This window comes from Varanus komodoensis, unplaced genomic scaffold (assembly GCF_004798865.1).
Source record: "Varanus komodoensis strain SLA01 unplaced genomic scaffold, ASM479886v1 scaffold1, whole genome shotgun sequence".
Taxonomy (NCBI): domain Eukaryota; kingdom Metazoa; phylum Chordata; class Lepidosauria; order Squamata; family Varanidae; genus Varanus; species Varanus komodoensis.
The window spans coordinates 25,062,825-25,075,050 of NW_025335268.1; the positions used below are offsets into that span (position 1 = coordinate 25,062,825).

Below are 12,226 nucleotides of genomic sequence, written 5' to 3' on the forward strand. Positions count from 1 at the left end.
ATTGGGCTCTTTAAAAAATTAAAAACAAAAGCAAATAAAGATGAAGTCCTTGTAACTGAGATTCCCCTTCTTTTCTTTCCTAACAGGTAGTTGAATGTGAAGATGCTGAGGAGTTAAAGGAGTCTGAACAGAGGTAATAGACAACTAAAAGTAGGACTTTGGTTATGTTAAAGGAAATAATATTCACTCCAAGGCATCTAAATATATCTACTGCATATATATTTGATGACTCAAATCTATGGCCTGCTACGTAAAGGCTCATGGAACAAATCTATGCTCAAGATGCAAGGAAGACAGGAAAAGGAAAGATAAACATTATCTTTATAACTTGGGTAGGGGGTATGTTAAAAAAGAATAATTGGCTACTTGACCAAGATATCTGTGATTTTATCTTGACTCTGTCAGTTTTATAAAATACATAGTGCGTTTTTCCTTTAGTTTACCTTTTAAAGCATTGGATCCAGCATGAAAGCACAATCCTATGTATAGTTAGATAGAGAAAAAGGCTACAATTCCCAACATGCCCCATGCAGCATGCCTGGAAATTGCAGGCCTTCTTTCTGTCTAAGTGTGCATAGGATTGTGCACTTAGTCATACTTAGAGGAAAGCAGTTACATGAATGAATCTTGATCCAACCCATGGTATATTTATTAGATTTATATCCTGCCTTTTTTCTTGCAAAGAAAGCAGCTTACTTCAATCTCCTCCTCCTAGCAGCAATAACCCTGTGAGTAGGTTGGGCTGAGAGTCTGTGACTGGCCCTAAGTCACCCAGGTGGCTCCATTTAGGGTTGTATCCAATGCTAGTCTACCTAGAGTAGGCCTGTTAAAATAATTGGGACTTAAGTTGAATTGACATTGGATACAGTCCACAGGAAACACAACTGTCTCTTTCTCCCTTTGAGAACTTGCAGCTGCAAGAACTCTGCTTGTGCTTGGGCTCCGTTGCTTCTGGAGTGATTCTCATGTATAAATGGTTCATTTTTGGACTTCCTATTACTGAAAATATTGTATGTCTTTGTTGTGGTCAGTAACTCTCTGTTGTTTATTCAGACTGTTGGAAGATGTTCTTTGCTTCATTAACGTTGTGGCAATCTCAGTGGAAAAACATACAGATACACCGACAGCGAAGTTCTGGAGGGCACTGCTCAATAAGTCCTACGACATGCTGGACAAGGTAAGTTTCTCTTATTGCTGGTTTGTAATGTGCCTTATGGCCTCTGTTTCTGATGCTGAAGCTTCATTATGATGGACTTAATATTATGCATTATGTTAATCAATTTAGAAAACTGTTCAGCTTTATGCTTTCCTAAAGCATCTGAGGCAAAACAAGTGGGCAGTTATGTCCAAAGAAAAAGAATAGTAACATTTCTGTGCGTGTGTATTCATGTATCAATTAATGTTAAGCAGTAATGAAAACCAAGCAAAATGTGAGTTGCAGAAGAAAGAACAATTGGCCTGTCCAGTCTTATTTCAGTGTGAGAACAATTTATTTTAAGGGTTTATATCCCACCCTTCAAAAACCTAGTTGGCTTTTGTGTTGTACTAAAAGCAGTAATTAATTGTTTTGTAAAAACAATTTACAATTTACAAAAATAATAATAGTAGAAAACCAGCATAAAACTCCCGTTTAAAATGACTTGAGTGGGTGGATAGGCTTTACTTAATTGGGCAATTTTGCTTTCCTCATTGTTTTTAGAAGCAACCAGTATCAACTGGTTGGTTGTTCATGAGAGGGAAATTTTCTGAGTCCTCTGCCCTGCTAGGAAACCTGACGAGCAGCCTGGTCAGGCAGCAGAGGTCTGGAAAGCTGTCCAAACTGTGATGGGAACCCACTCTTTTAAATGTGACGTGCTTTTCTGAAATTTCCTTTTTTCCTAGGTCAATGCCTTAATGCCAACGGAAACATTTATTCCTGTCATCCGGGGTCTGATGGCCAACCAGCTCCCTTCTGTGAGACGCAAAGCAATGGATCTCTTGAACAACAAGTTGCAGCAACGCACACAGTGGCAGCAAACCCAGGTTCCCTGTGCCTTCATTTATCTCTCTTTCTATGATCGTAGGAATGTGTTGTCTCATAATGCAGGTCCTGGATAGGGCTGGGATGAACCCTTTCAACATCCATCCTTCCAGGATATTTGGACTTCCTCTTGTGCTCACCGTGCAAAGCGAAGTCCATGAACACTCTCAAACTGCTGGTTGCACAACTGCAACCTTCCCCGTCCACTGCTGCCACCTGTACTGGGCAAGAAGAAGGTCAGTTGCTGTTAACTGGGACCTGGCACACATGCTCACAGCACTGCTCTTTCACATTGCAGCCACTGCTGCCGGCATCACCAGGCAGGGAAGAGCAGGCACTGGGGATGGTGCCTGGCGCATGTGTTTAAAGCGCCACACTTCCAGACCAGTGGCACTGTGAGCGTGTGTGCCAGGCACCATTAATAGCAACAGACTCCTTCTCTGTCTGCTGCTGCAGCATAGGACTTGATTCCTGGTGTGTGCCACATGGATTCTTTGACTGCTTACCAGGAAATCAGGTTCTGGGCTGCCACAAAGCAGGCTGCAGTCTGGGGAGCCAAGCTCGGGGAATCTGATGGATTTCCACCTGTAAGTGGATTCCTCACACATCCCTAGTCCTGGATGCAGCGGTGTTATTTTATGTTAAATATATTTATTCTTTTGTATTTTTATTTTTCATTCCTTTACTGTTCACTTAGGGATCTTTTTTTAGTTATGGGTTTATATTCTGCAAATAAATAAAAGGGATTAAGGGATCAACTGGAAGATGCTCCTAAGTGGCAGAGCACAACTTTCTGGCTTGGAAAGAACAGTGAAAAGAGTTTATGTGGTCAATCCCAGCTTTAAACAGGGCAGGGTTCTTGATTATTGCTGAGCGCTGATCAGAGCAGCAGGATCCCCGTTACTACTTGGAACTGAAGTCTGAATGAGCACTGATGCATGTATTGTTTTATGTTCCAGGTGGAGTTGTTGTTAGAAATGGTTCCTGATCTCATTGCTGTCGTGCAGCATAACATACGGGCGACAGAGGAGGAACAGGCGGTCAACAGGCAGACAGCTTTGTTCAGCCTGAAGTTGCTCTGCAAGTGTTTTGGCACAGAGAAACCCGAGTTGTTTGTGACTGTGCTGAAAACTGCCATCGACGTGATTTCTGTGAAAGGGAAGGAAGAAAAAAATGTTGCAGGAAGCGCTTTGCTGTGTGCTGCTGAAGTCACCTGCGTGGTGAAAGCACTGGCGATCCCTCAACTCCCAAGGTATAACTTTGTAAGCACGTGAGATCAGCCTTCCCCAATCTGATGCCATCCAGATGTGTTGGACTGTAATTCCCACTTATTTATTAAATTTGGGTGCCTAGTGCCATCCTCTGGCCTTGTTTATACATGACATGGAGCACTTGTAGAGCCAAGCAACAACATAACCTTAAGTAAATAAATAAAAAGTATACAAGTATCAAAATAATAAACATTCAGAACTTTTAAAATATTAGCAATATTAGGAGCATTTAATGCTTAATAACTTTCTGAAAGAGGAAGATCTTAACCTGGTGACTAAACATATGCAGTGAAGATTCCAGAGGCTTCTTTCTTGGTAGCCACCCAGGGTGCTATTGTAAGTAGCAATAATCAGAGAAAACCCTTCAGAGAAGATCTTAACATTTGACAGGGAAAGTGGTGGTTCAGGTAGATATGGGAGAAGGTACTCCTTCAGGTAGACTGGTCCTTTAAAGGCCAGGGCTTTAAAGGGCACCACCATCATTTTGAACTAGGTCTGGAAACTGACTGGCAACCAATGCAGTTGCTGCAGCACTGGAATAATATGTGCAAAACAGCCAGTCCCTGCCTTGCTCCTCTATTCTGTATGAAGGTTTTGGACTTTTTTCTCTGGAATCCTCATGTATCAGTGCACTGCAATAATCCAGGTAGGACTTATCAGTGGATAGATGCCTGTAGCAAACAAAGCTATCTCTGTCCAGAGAAGTTTGTAGCTGGTATGTCAGCATAAGCCAATTAAGGTCAGTTTGTGACACTCCCATGCTTGCTAGCAATTATGGGAGTTGCAGTTCAAAATATCTAGAAGACTCTAGGTTGAGGAATATTTCAGTAACATTTGTAGCACTCCTGCAAAATAGGTCAGGCATTTTTATCCTCGTAATACAGATATTTGGGCTAAAGCTGAAAGAATAGGGTCGCTAAACATTAATAAGCCATGGTTTTAAACAAGCCCTAGGTTGTCATGCACAAGTGGGTGGGGAGGGAGAGTGTTGCCTGCCACATCCCCACTCCTACTAACAGCCTATGATCAGCTTATTCACAGTCTGGTGAGCATAATTTGTGAACAGAGGGTGATGGGTTTGTTAAAAGGCTAAACAGCCCATCGTTTGTTCTTGAGTTAACTGCTGGATTGTTCAGTTTCTGAACATTTCAGCTCTCCATTTTTGTACATCACACTGACCACCTCTGATCAGCAGTTGTTTACAGAAAATGGAAATGACCATTTGCATAGCAGACCTGCTCTCTTTGATTCATCCCTGGCAGCCCATAGTTTGTTTAACCCATGGGCTGTTGTTACATGTCAATTGCCTCCTACTGATGACTGAAGCAAGACTTGAACGAGGGCCAAATTTACCTACTATTGCAGCTTTCCCTAATCAGGTGCCTTCCAAATGTTTTGGAGTACACTTCCCAGTATTCTTGACCATTAGTTACGTTGACTGCAGGTGATGGGAAAAAAAGTCCAAAAATTCAGGAGGACACTGGGTTAGGAAGCACTGAATTCCATGTGCTTTAAACTCGAATTCCTTTTCTAAATGTATTAGGATTTCTTGTATGAAAATGCAGTAAATGTTCCATTGTATGACTATATCATTTGCATATTTCTGGACTACCAAGCAGTTCTTGCAAAGTTAGAGTTCTATGACATAATTCTAAGCAATAAGTTCAAGAATATTTAATTTGAATTAGTTGTCTGCAGTATTATTAACACCCTGTGGTGTCATATATTTGAATATAATTGGTGAGGAAATAATCTTATTTGGGGTTTTGTTTTGTTTGGAAATGAGTGGATTAATCTTCAGTATGTATTACTTCTAGACTTATGCCAGCATTGATAAATATACTGAAACACAAAAAGGAGTTAATTGCCAGTGAAATTTACTTGCTTAGCACAGTGACTTCTCTACTGAAAATTGTAGAAACGCTGCCACACTTTCTCAGTCCATATCTGCTGGATATTTTGCTGCAGGTGAGTGATACATCTCAAGGTAGCTATAAGGAATTTATGAATCTGCTAGCAACAAAATGTGTGAGACTTTTCTGTGAACTCAGACCTGTGCATTTGTCACCTAATAGGTGGTCCATTTGGACCGAATTGCAGTTGAAATGGGCCCTTCATCTCACATTAAACTACGTGTGACATCTCTGAAATCAACCCTAGCAACAAAGCTTCCACCAAGAGTTCTTCTGCCAGCAGTTGCAAAATGTTATCGTAAAATTGCAAAAACTTTTAAGGTTAGTCTTATTTTGCTTCTTTGCTTAAAGTGCTAAATAGGTATATTATATTATATAAAAATTGGTAATTGAGGGGACTTCAGAAACCAAGTGGTTTAACAGTTAAGCAGCAAGGAGGAAAAAATCTATCCACAAAGTCCTTATTCTACAAAAGGAATGCTAGGCTTAATGGGCAGCTTTCACCCACATACATACTCTGGTAATATCTCATATTTGGAAAACAGTTTCACTCTTTAAAGAGAGAGGAGCAGAACCACCATAAAGTGAAAGAGGGGGTGAAGCTTTCTTAATTACTAATAATGGCGAAAACCCATGCTTCTCAGATTTAATATTGATTGTTCCTGTGTAGACCACAACTTTTTCTGACAGGAAAATACTGATCATGATTACTAAAGGAAAAGTTTCAACAATCTTGAAAATATGTTTGCCTCTATTGGTGTTAATTTGCACATAATGTTTCTCTTTTACATGATTTTGTATTTCTAGAACCATTTAGGTGCAGTTATGGATATTCTAAAAGAACATATTATAACTCTTGGAAAAGACCAACTCACTGCCCATCAGTCTGAACTAACAGCATTTTTCATGAAGGCCCTAGACTTCAGAGCTGAACACTCTCAGGTAGCATATCAGAGATATGGTGACTGATATACTTGTATATATTTTTGTTCTGTATAAGCTTTGTCAGCTTTTCTTAACCTGCTGCCCTCCAGATAAGTTGGGCTTTGAATTCCATTTTCTCCAGCCAGCATGGCCGAAGTTTATTAATCTCACCAAAATGTTTGTGGAAATTCTGGCAACAGCCTGCCTTAAATCTCACTGACAAATAGAATTTAAACAATCTGACCATATGCAGGATTCTACTCACTAGTTCTGCATTTTTGTGCCTTGCATATTACTTGAAAGGTTATTGTACATATAAAGCTAGGGCATCCTTAATATTAAGCATTGTAAAAACACAGACTCTTAAGTACATGTGGTAATGTTGCTGTAAAACCTTTGACACCAGCTGTTTGTTTCTAGGATGATTTGGAGGAAGTTGGGAAAATCGAGACTCATATTATCATGTGCTTAATCAGCATGGTTATGAAGCTTTCTGAAATGTCTTTCAGACCCCTCTTCTTCAAGGTAGGCGTTTTGACATGCTTTTGTTTTAGCAACTTAGATTTGTACCGAAACTAAGTTTTCTGCTCCCTGTTTCAGCTCTTTGATTGGGCCAAGACTGAGGGCACCTCAAAGGATAGGCAGTTGACTTTCTGCCGACTGGCAGATTGCATTGCCGAACAACTAAAAGGACTGTTCACCCTTTTTGCTGGTCATTTAGTGAAGCCTTTTGCTGACACTCTGAATCAGGTCAATACTTCCCAAACAGGTAAGTTTCCAGAAGCTTTTGTGAATTTAATAAAATAATAATAATTATAATAATAATTATTATTATTATTATAACATTTCTATGCCGCCCCTTGCCGAAGCCTCGGGGCGGCTTACAACACAATAAAATACATTGAAATACAATAGAACATAATAAATTACCACTAAATACAAAAATACAAAAAATACACTGAGATACAAACATAATAATATAAAATTAAAATTAACAGTATAAAATAAGTAAATAAAGAATATAGGAGGAGAAAAGAGAAGGAAGAAGAAGTTGCCCTGGCCAGATCATATATTTTAACAATTAAAATGATGTTTAAATAAAAAGGTCTTTACCTGGCGCCTATCAATTTGCCTTTAATACTTTTTCCTGACTCTGTTGTAATGGTTCACTACTTTATAGCAAGTCAAAATCCAAAATTTTCTCAACCCAGAAGATCAGATTCTGCAAGTTCATCGTAAGTGTAATAAATCCTAACAATTACACAAACCACTATTGGATCAGCTTGTCTGAGGCAGTATTATTTGGGCTACTCTGCATATGGTTTTGACAAGGAGTGCAACTTGTGAGGTATTACCAAATAGGATGCAACTTCAAGCCAGACACCCATGCAAAAGCTCAGTGCAAGATGACTTAGGCCTAGGAAAAAGCCAGCTAGAGTCTGGGGAGCTGAGCTCAAGAAATCTGGCGGATTTCTTCCCCTAACTGGACTCTACACATTGCTAAAATAAAGGACCAGTACTATTATATATAGAGAACCTCCCTACAACTGTAAAGGCTAGAAATTTGTGCTTTTGTTAAAGTTTGGATTACCAAGAATCTGAGGCCAGGTATCACAGTTTGCAGCCTACTACATCACATACATTCATCAGTCATAACAAAGAATCTTGTGGCACCTCAAAATACCATCTGATGAAATGGACAAGCATATACCATGACAATCATTTTAGAATTGGATTCAGGATCTGTCTACTGCAAGAAGGAAGGCTTTACTTAAAGAAGGTCCCGACACTTGATTTTGAGGGGGTCCTTCTTTCCTTCTGGCTCACTCCATCCAGCAGGGTCTCCTGATTTTTGTGTAGCATTTTCAGCAAGATGGAGGAGCTGCTGTGGAAAGGAGAGGGCAGAAAAGTCCACTTCAAGTCTGCATGGTTGATTCGGCACAAATACAGTCTTTAAGACTGTTGCAGCGAGAACCACAAAAATTTTAACCTGGCTACCCCTCCCCCTCCAGAAAGCAGTCACAGTAGTTTCAGAAACACTAGCCAGATCATAGGCTGACTGCTGCTCATATCTATAGCTTGTTTAAATGTCTGCTTTAATTGTAAGGGATCCACAGCTTAACATTTTGACATTCTCTTCATTTGTTGCTCCTGCCAATCTCATCCACTAGGTGCCTCACTCTGTCTGTCTCCTTTGTCTGTTTGCAAATGCAGATGATGCTTTCTTCGACTATGAGAACACCGAAAAGAGCTGCTTGTTGCTACAGTCCATCCTTGATTGTTTACACAAAATCTTCCTTTTTGATTCCCATCATTTTGTGAGCAAAGAGAGGGCAGAAACATTGATGATGCCTTTGGTCAATCAGGTACTGAGAAGCAGGTTATGGTTTAGCTGTTGGATAGCACATTCTTGCTAGTCTTCCTTAAGGAATTATCATGGTTGTTTAAGCCATAGGATGTGCTCCACATAAATCTCCCCATGCCTTTTGTGCAGCCCCTTCCAGCAAAGAACTCCCTGCCTGCTGATGCAATGGCAGCCATGAAACAAAACAAAACTACCAATGTTGCTTGAAAACAAGAGGCCAGGGATTGCCTGCCTTGGAAGCAGAGTCACTTTCCTGAAAATCACAAGAGGGGGTGGGAGTACAGCATGAGGGAACAATGGAACCTCTCAACTCCTTACTATTGCCCACCCCTGAATTAAAGCAATTGATATACGAACATAAATTTGGGCTTCTTTCCTTCCCCTTCTGCCTTATTTTCCATTATTGTCAGAACTGGTACCTGACCTAGGACATGATCTTAACATTTTTACTTAGCTTCACTGCTTATAAAGAAGGTTAGTTCTGTCTTCCAAATTAAATACAAGCAATGCCAGTGGATTAGTTGAGATGGATCCCCAAGGTGGTGTGTTTAAAGTGCTCTAGTTGTAAAAAAAGGTCCAAACTGAACATCGGTTGGGTGACCAGCAAAGAATTTGGGAAGGCTAGGTAGCACAGTATTACAATTGGCTGAAATGAAAATAGTCTCTCTCTTCACTGTGTGTGGTTGTATCCTTCTACATAGCTGGAAAACATTGTCGGAGGAGAAGAGAGGTTCCAGGAAAGAGTGACAATGCACTTGATTCCATGTATAGCACAGTTTGCAGTTGCAATGGCGGATGATTCTCTGTGGAAGCCGCTGAACTATCAGATTTTGCTGAAGATGCGACATGCATCCCCCAAGGTATGTAACTGAACTGGATGGATCTTGAAAGAATAGCATATGAAAGCCACCCTGATGGCGCTAAAATGGCAGCTGACCAGATGTTTAACTTAATACAGTGCTCATTGTTTGGGAAAGAATACACAGCAGGTTGGCTGCTATGTGAAATGGATGCTGGACTTGATCTGATCCAGCTTGGCTTTTCGTGCAGTCTTAATATTTCCTGGAATTGTAACATGTGTTAGTAAGTGACAGTGTTGTGTTACATGAATTGTGTAATAATATTGCAGGTCAGTGTTTACAATTTCAGAATCATGGTTGTATTAGACATAAGCATGCTTAGCATCTTGTCTAGCAATGGAGTCCCTGAACCCCTGCATGATTTCAATAAGCCCTGTTTTGACCCTACCTGTTGCTTTGTTTAGGTTCGATTTGCTGCCTTATTAGCTTTGCTAGAACTTGCAGAAAAAATAAGAGAGAACTACATGGTGCTACTACCAGAGTCTATTCCCTTCTTAGCTGAGCTTATGGAAGGTAATGTATGACATTTTTTGTTGTGAGAATTTTCACTTTCCATTTACTTTGAAGGAAGGCATTTCTGTATTTGTGTCTACCCTTTCTTTATGGAAAGGTAAGTAACCAGAATCTCTCAAGATGTTTTGAACTGCAGTTCTCAGAAATTCTAATCATTGGGCATGTTGACTAGGGCTTATGGCAGATGTAGTCCACAATATCCAGAGAATAACTGGTTGCCCTCCCGTGCTTTCCATGATAGTTCATGAACAACCCACTCCTGTAAGGAAAACCTTGGAACGTTGGTTTTCACCTAGCTAGCAAACTATCCTGCTTGATTCCAAGAACATTTCCACGCACCGCATGTAAAATTAGCTCAGAATAAACCTGGATATTTTGTTTTTAATTAAAAAGGAACCCTTTTTCTATTGAGCATCTTCAGCCTATTAAGGAAAGTAATATCATGTTCTTGAATTGCTGCAGTCCCAGACTGAGAAACATTAAGTTTCCATGCTAGAAGTTAAAACTTACTAGCAAATCTGCATGGCTTTGAAAGGTGCTTGTGAACAGAATGGGATAGTGCTATTATATATGGGCCCTTTGCAACAGCGCATATATCAGCCTGTTGACAAACTCATGATACTTAAATAGCTTTGGGATGCCATTCTATTATGATTTGTAAGTCTTTGAACTCAGCACTTACAGTTAGCCTATACAGAGGCAGAGCAGTGACAGAGGCAATCTTTGCTTCCCTACATTTTCTCTAGAAGACTTTTTTGCCTGTATAGTAATACTTTTTACATGAGGAGGAAAAGTGTGGAGTGGGGTAAGGATAGCTTTTCTCATCCCCACCAAAATGTCCCTTTCTGAGGTTGTGTTCCTACAGTCACAGAAGTAGCCAGGATAGTTCTTTCCTCACTACTGAGACAGGGCAAAACTCCAATTCCCAGCTCCATTGTCAGAGTGCTGCCTCGGAGGTGGGAATCTGAAAAATCTCGTGACCCCTCAAATTCTGCCTGGGTTAGAAAATAAAAGAATTGTCTTTCGTTTGAAGGCAAATGCACTCTACAAGATTAAGAAATCTAACTAAATTGTAAGCCGCCCCAAGGCTTATGCGATGGGGCGGCATATAAGCTGTCTAAATAAATAAATAAAATTTTGAGTGGCAAGTTCTTGTTTTTATCTTACCTTGATGCTTTAGCTGCAGTGAGAGAGAGATGCTTTTGTTGGCTTGGCTGAGCAGCATCCAAAAATTGATCAGACCTGGAGAAGCTGGCCAGTTGCAGTCCTGCCACACTAGGCTGCGATGCAATATTCAGCACACAGAGTTGCACTGCTAGAGCTGGCTAGTACCATTAGGATGCAGTACAATTAGTGCCCAGTCCAAGCCCTCCCACGTTTTCCTCTCCTGTTTGCTTCTTTGCTGTGGAATAGCTTTACATGACACTTAGTCTGACCATGATGGTTTTTACAAGTTATAGCAGTATGTTCCTATTCTGCAGTACTAGCTGAATCAGCTCCTAATAGCAGCATCATTTTTAGAGCTGCTTTGTGCTAAAGGTTACTGCACTATCACCCTGTCTAGACATCCTTCTATTATCAGCAAGTTGACTTCCAACTGCCTGGTGGAAACTGAACTCTGGGTTGTATTCCCCGTGATAATAAACTGTAACCCTTTTGTACTACTTAAAAAATATATTCTTTTGAATAACTTATTTGAAACCTGCTGTGGAAGTGTCCAGTTAGTACTAGCACTAAAAGTTAAAATAGTAGTGATTTACTGGCTTCCTTAACATTAAAAACAAATGAAAGGGTGAAGGTGGTAATACAAGACCAAATTGCTTTTCGCCTCAAACATTTTAATTACTGTTTTTTCCCTGACAGATGAATGTGAAGAAGTTGAACATCAGTGCCAGAAGACAATTCAGCAGCTTGAAGTTATTCTTGGAGAATCGCTGCAAAGCTATTTCTAACCCCATCATCTTAAGTTTAATGCATGGCATGTCTACATTGGGACCAAACAGACACGGAGCCAGAAATACACCCTTTTTGTTATGTTTTACTAAGAATGAGACTTAACTATTTTAACTATAAATATTTCTAGTGTTAAGCAAGAACTTTAAGTTGTATTAACAGTCCTTGAGCTTTGAGTTTAAAAATCCATACACTGTCCTTACCTACTGCTGAAGGTGTATTTCCATGTATGCTTTGTGTAACACACAAAGCAAAGGCTTTCATACCCTACCTGCATATGGACTCATGGGTCTATACTAAATAAATCCTACTCTTCCACAGTTGACTAGTTCTTTAAGCCCAGACTAGTGGTTGCTAGGTTTCAGAGTAAAGTCAGAGGTGAATCTATGCCTTTCTCTTTGATTTAA

General features: G+C 40.1%; 1 protein-coding gene across 2 annotated transcripts in view; it reads left to right on the plus strand.

Annotated features, from left to right (window-relative positions):
• Nucleotides 1-12,137, plus strand: part of HEATR1 (HEAT repeat containing 1) — a 50,142-nt gene extending 38,005 nt beyond the window's left edge. For both annotated transcript variants that reach the window (XM_044419878.1, XM_044419870.1), the window contains exons 33-45: nt 87-133; nt 1,054-1,177; nt 1,882-2,022; nt 2,980-3,272; nt 5,109-5,259; nt 5,367-5,525; nt 6,012-6,146; nt 6,549-6,653; nt 6,729-6,897; nt 8,343-8,494; nt 9,195-9,353; nt 9,758-9,866; nt 11,730-12,137. In XM_044419878.1, the coding sequence (XP_044275813.1) occupies nt 87-133; nt 1,054-1,177; nt 1,882-2,022; nt 2,980-3,272; nt 5,109-5,259; nt 5,367-5,525; nt 6,012-6,146; nt 6,549-6,653; nt 6,729-6,897; nt 8,343-8,494; nt 9,195-9,353; nt 9,758-9,866; nt 11,730-11,818 (1,833 nt within the window). In that variant the 3' untranslated portion in view covers nt 11,819-12,137. The remainder of the gene's footprint in view (nt 1-86; nt 134-1,053; nt 1,178-1,881; nt 2,023-2,979; nt 3,273-5,108; nt 5,260-5,366; nt 5,526-6,011; nt 6,147-6,548; nt 6,654-6,728; nt 6,898-8,342; nt 8,495-9,194; nt 9,354-9,757; nt 9,867-11,729) is intronic.
• The last annotated feature ends 89 nt before the right edge of the window (nt 12,138-12,226 follow it).